Source organism: Amborella trichopoda, chromosome 2, assembly GCF_054954075.1.
Source record: "Amborella trichopoda isolate Santa Cruz 75 chromosome 2, AtrichopodaSantaCruz75HAP2 v2.0, whole genome shotgun sequence".
NCBI lineage: Eukaryota > Viridiplantae > Streptophyta > Magnoliopsida > Amborellales > Amborellaceae > Amborella > Amborella trichopoda.
In genome coordinates, this window is record NC_142337.1 from 45571813 (window position 1) to 45577388 (window position 5576).

At 38.7% G+C, this 5576-nt stretch overlaps 1 protein-coding gene across 1 annotated transcript; it reads right to left on the reverse strand.

The window, feature by feature from the left end:
* Positions 1 to 678: 678 nt before the first annotated feature.
* Positions 679 to 5327, reverse strand: DFL1 (Auxin-responsive GH3 family protein). The gene is made up of 3 exons (XM_006851142.4): positions 4721 to 5327; positions 3491 to 4416; positions 679 to 1459 (listed from the first exon to the last, which is right to left on the reverse strand). The coding sequence occupies exons 1-3, from the start codon at positions 5011 to 5013 to the stop codon at positions 876 to 878; spliced, it is 1803 nt and encodes a 600-aa protein (XP_006851205.1). The 5' UTR covers positions 5014 to 5327; the 3' UTR covers positions 679 to 875.
* Positions 5328 to 5576: the final 249 nt, after the last annotated feature.

The window sequence follows — 5576 nt, forward strand, 5'->3', positions numbered from 1 at the left end:
TTCTAAAACTTGAATTCCATTTGTTTCTCATGTCCATACATCTTGATGTCGAGATAATTAATTTGAGGATATTTGAGCATCAAAACAACCTCTTCTAGTATAATTTTTGAGGTGGGCTCTAATTTGATTGTTTAGAGCCTAGGTTCTATATAACTTTTTTATTATTATTATGGATTAAGACATAGATCAAATTGGGGGCTTTTGCCGGATTGCTAACTGAAAAAAAGTTTTCCAATAGGGGTGGCAACAGGTCAGGCGTCCCAACCCACTCTAAAAAGCAAGGGCCTAGGCCAAATAATTTTTGTCAGCTGGGCTTGGGCCTAAGCCAGCCTAGTCTATAAATCTATATAGTTTTATTTGGCCATGCCCACCTATAGAGCTAGGGTTGGGTCTAGGCTAGGACCTCTTTGGCCCGGTCAAGGCCACTCTGGTCCCAAGCCGAGGCTGGGCCGGCTCCTTGGGGACTAGGGCTTGGGCTAGGGCCAGGACTGGCTCCGCAAATTGGCCGCCCGACTTTCCGGCACTCTATCCTCGTTTTTGTTTGTGTCAAATTTTTGGGAAATGCAAGCGAGACAGGCAACGGACCAGTTTTGGGGTTAAAGTCCACACCATTTTCACCGCCCCGAAATAATGAAGGGCAACTTTAATGATCGACATTGCATGACCCCTACGCTACGATTTCTCAAACCTGTTTTCACTAACGACTTGTTTTGTACATACATACTACATGTCTAATAATACTCATATAACTTAACAAACTTAAAAAAAAAAAACCAAAAAAGTAGAATCAAAGAAAAAAAAAAACAAAAATAGGGTCTTCTCCAAAAAGCATTTCCCCTGAAGCACCAATTTTTCTCGATCGAGGTCATCAAAGTCTAGGAGTTGTTGCTCCATTTCTTATGTCCAGGCACCCACTTAGGGCACTTAGGACTAAAATATTTGCCGACAACCCTAGAGTCCAGCAACTCCACTATAGGCTTAAACTTCACACATCTTGGTGCTTTATATTGGTTTATTGATGCACCACGGCTAAGGGCATAGTCCATGAGTTTATCAAAGGTCCCTGACTCAACAACCCTAATTTCAAGAGGCCCGATCGATTTATCTGAGGCTCGACTTTGTCGATAAACACTATTTAGAGACTCTTCAATGGTTAAGCAACAGTCTTCAAACACAAAGGGCGGTACATGGGTTTGGCCATCACGTAGCTCCCAATATAGCACATAATGGCCAGGTATGGTAGTGGTGTCGGCATGGCTCGTGTACTCGACAAGTGATGCATCGAATGGCTCAAGGTGGATCGAGGCTCGAATCACCGCATTGTGGAGCTCGACCTCATCCGTCTTGTCGGACTCGATACTTAGGGCCACGTTCTTGCGACAAACGAAGTTGAATTGGGGCGCTTTGTTCTTGAACCCAGCAACTCTTAGCACATCGCCCACCCTGTAGCGGTACAATCCTGGAACAACAACCACCATGTAATTTTAACTTGCAACTAACGAAAGCAATGGTTGATGATTGGTTATTTACATGTTTTTAGGATTTAATTTGAAGTAATTTTAAGCGTTTCTTGAACCTCTCTCTCCCTAGTTAAGTAACTATGGTTTTTCTTTTTTACAAAAAAAAAAAAAAGAAAAAAAAAGATTAAGGTGAGAAAAGGAGAGGAAAAAAATTGGGTTTTTGTTGCTCTTTGCCCTTGTTAGTGATAGGGGATATTGCCAGAGAAGTTTGATTTTCATTGTATTCACTTAGGCATTCTCCATTAAAGAGACTTTCTGGTGGACCATTCGGCACCTCTCCTAGAGATACTGAGTTCGAACCAGAATCATAGCGATAAGAAAAGAAGAGAAAACACGTTTCTTACTACCCTCAATATTTGAGCTATTTAACATCTTATCCATGCCCATCAAATGTCCCATCAATATGGGTAGTTTCGAAATTTAAGGGAAAAATGCACCTTGGGTAAAATGACAAATTTTACAAATAATTAAAGCCAGAGAGGAAGCCAACCAAATGTAAAATCCTTAAAATAATAAAAGAATAGTTTAAGCACAAGTTGTATGAACACTGGAGAACAGAGGGGAAGCCAACCAAATGTAAAATCCTTAGAATAATACCTTGGGTAAAATGATAAATTTTACAAACAATTAAAGTGAAGCCAACCAAATGTAAAATCCTTAAAATAATAAAAAGAATAGTTTAAGCACAAGTTGTATGAACACTGGAGAAAAGAGGGGAAGCCAACCAAATGTAAAATCCTTAAAATAATACCTTGGGTAAAATGATAAATTTTACAAACAATTAAAGTAAAGCCAACCAAATGTAAAATCCTTAAAATAATAAAAAGAATAGTTTAAGCACAAGTTGTATGAAACTGAAGCAAAGAGTTATGTTCGAGGCTCAGTTCTTACCAAGGTAGGGGCGATCTTTGACGATTTGCATCAATATGCTCGAGGCTCAATTCCTACCATTGTAAGGCCCCTCTCCCTAATTACTTAAAAATAAATCAATAAATAAAATAAATAAATAAATAATAATAATAATAATGAGTCAGACCTGCATAGAATAATCCTTAGAATAATACCTTGGGTAAAATGATAAATTTTACAAACAATTAAAGTGAAGCCAACCAAATGTAAAATCCTTAAAATAATAAAAAGAATAGTTTAAGCACAAGTTGTATGAACACGAGAAAAGAGGGGAAGCCAACCAAATGTAAAATCCTTAAAATAATACCTTGGGTAAAATGATAAATTTTACAAACAATTAAAGTAAAGCCAACCAAATGTAAAATCCTTAAAATAATAAAAAGAATAGTTTAAGCACAAGTTGTATGAAACTGAAGCAAAGAGTTATGTTCGAGGCTCAGTTCTTACCAAGGTAGGGGCGATCTTTGACGATTTGCATCAATATGCTCGAGGCTCAATTCCTACCATTGTAAGGCCCCTCTCCCTAATTACTTAAAAATAATCAATAAATAAAATAAATAAATAAATAAATAAAATAAATAAATAATAATAATAATAATGAGTCAGACCTGCATAGAATAATCCTTAGAATAATACCTTGGGTAAAATGATAAATTTTACAAACAATTAAAGTGAAGCCAACCAAATGTAAAATCCTTAAAATAATAAAAAGAATAGTTTAAGCACAAGTTGTATGAACACTGGAGAAAAGAGGGGAAGCCAACCAAATGTAAAATCCTTAAAATAATACCTTGGGTAAAATGATAAATTTTACAAACAATTAAAGTAAAGCCAACCAAATGTAAAGTCCTTAAAATAATAAAAAGAATAGTTTAAGCACAAGTTGTATGAAACTGAAGCAAAGAGTTATGTTCGAGGCTCAGTTCCTACCAAGGTAGGGGCGATCTTTGACGATTTGCATCAATATGCTCGAGGCTCAATTCCTACAAAGTAAGGCCCCTCTCCCTAATTACTTAAAAATAAATAAATAAATAAATAATAATAATAATAATGAGTCAGACCTGCATAGGTTGTGACAACAAGCTCGTACTCCTGCCCAACCTCAACATCCACAAGATCCACAAGCCCCTTCTTCTCCTTCTCATTCAGATCCTTTGGCACTGAAATCTCACATACCCCATTACTCTTGTTCACAGGCAAAAACTCGAAGTAAGCCATGGTGGGCAAAAGGGTATAAGCCACCTCACTTGGCTTACAAAGTGGCTTCAAATTCAGCCCAAAGTAACACTCAGAAGAGCCATACATGGTGCAAACAAGAGGCAACCCATTACTGTAAAAATCAAGTGTGGCTATATACTGAGACATAGTCCCAGTTACTATGACATCAATATACTTTGTGTTAGGCCAAAGCCTAGTGATAATGCTCTTCCAAGACCCCTTACTACACTCCATCTCAATAAAATCAGCAAGCTTGGGTTTAGGTTTAAGTATCTTCATCACTGCCTCTCTCACACCAGGGTCGGTGATGTGTGGATTGACGGAGCCGGACCTTAGGTCTTCACAGAGAAGGCGCCAGTGTTGTTCAAGGAAATGAATGGCTCTTATGAAACCAGAGGCAAACACGGCGCCGACCCTTAAAACCTCTTGGTTCTGAGCAAGGCCACATAGGAGTTGAGAATACATACTTTGATAGGAATCAGGACACAAGATGGCTTCATTTGGGCTTGTGTACACGTTGAATGGATCATATGGTCTCTCAGTGAAGTGCTTGCTTTTGTAGTAGCTTGTGAGAACAGGGCGAGCCAAGAGCCCACTGGGTGTCTTGGCCTCTGATTTAACGAAGAGGAAGTACATTCCTTTGCCTTTGTCAAGGCCTGGTACATGCTGGTTCATAATAGGGATAAGGAGGCTGTAGAAGAGAGCCCTTCTATCCATGTCTTCCTCGATGGTCGGCATGAGCTTGCGCTCTCCGCCTGAAGTTCCCGAGCTGTGACAGAGACAGAAAGAAAATCACACAATGAAACTGTAGTGTTGAACAAAGCGTTTTTTGCGAATAATTATGGGTTTCTTCTCCTTCTTCTTCTTCTCCTATTCGAAACAGAGAGAAATTGTGGGTTTTTTGTTTCCTCTTCTTATAAAATAATGGGTTTTTCCCATTTCATTTTTCTCTTATTCTTCGTCTTTTGAACCAGAAAAATAATGGGTTCAAATGTTCTTCAATGGTAAAATATTGGGTCATCCTCTATTTAAATTGTTCCGAATTGAGGCATAACAATAAGAAAGTATAATACCTGGTGAGAAATTCAGATACAGCATGGGAGCAAAGGATGGGAGATTTATCTCCATTGGCAATTCGATGAATGTCAGGCTGTATATCTTCGTATGTTATAACAGGGAGCATGCGCTTGAAGCTCTCTCTATCGGTGCGGCCTTCAAGGCCACGGCGCCTCAAATACTCAGTGTTGGCGTTACGCTTCAGTATATCAGCAAGAACGCGGTCCTGCACCTCTTCGGCCTTACTCGTCACATCCTCTATCAACTTTAATCCCTTCTCATCGTTGCTATTCTTCTTAGCTTCTGGCATGTCTACCTCCACTTCGTAGGCAAGTTAAAATGGGGAAGGAAGAAGAGGAAATTAATGAGAGATGCTAGGTGCGATTGACTGATGGTGGCTACAAACAAGAGAGAGAGACCAGACGATTGATTGATGGTGGGCAGTAACGAGCGGAGGAGGGGTATATATAGAGGGAACAGGATGGCTGTGCTCCACTTGAAAGGATAAACAAGCAGCTCCATAATCCTTTATAATCTCTTTTTAATGAAGGAAAATGGCTTGATAGGGCTGCAGCCCTATCAAAGTACGTAAATCCTCACCTCGTAACTTATCAAAAATTCCAATTTCAAGCATTGGAAAATCTTTATATTGATCGGTCATCCAGGCTTGAATATTATGGTTGTAAAAAACGATTAGGATTTCAAGCTTTAAAACTAGTGTATATTGTTACAAATTATCTCGACCAATAATTTAAAAAACAGATCGATGATTAGGATAGGCCATAGTAAAAATCGGTTCGGATTGGTAAATCAGCGGTCTTGATCACCGTTTTCCTGATAGTGATCCGACGAAAAAATACGTGTAAAAACAAC

What these genes read in the sequence shown, in the direction of transcription:
- DFL1 (XM_006851142.4), bottom strand. Translation starts at nt 5,013, where the DNA reads ATGCCAGAAGCTAAGAAGAATAGCAACGATGAGAAGGGATTAAAGTTG. An exon ending in GTATCTGAATTTCTCACCAG is followed by an intron (nt 4,417 to 4,720) that starts GTATTATACTTT and finishes TCTCTGTCACAG; the next exon opens with CTCGGGAACTTCAGGCGGAG. An exon ending in TGTTGTCACAACCTATGCAG is followed by an intron (nt 1,460 to 3,490) that starts GTCTGACTCATT and finishes TTGTTGTTCCAG; the next exon opens with GATTGTACCGCTACAGGGTG.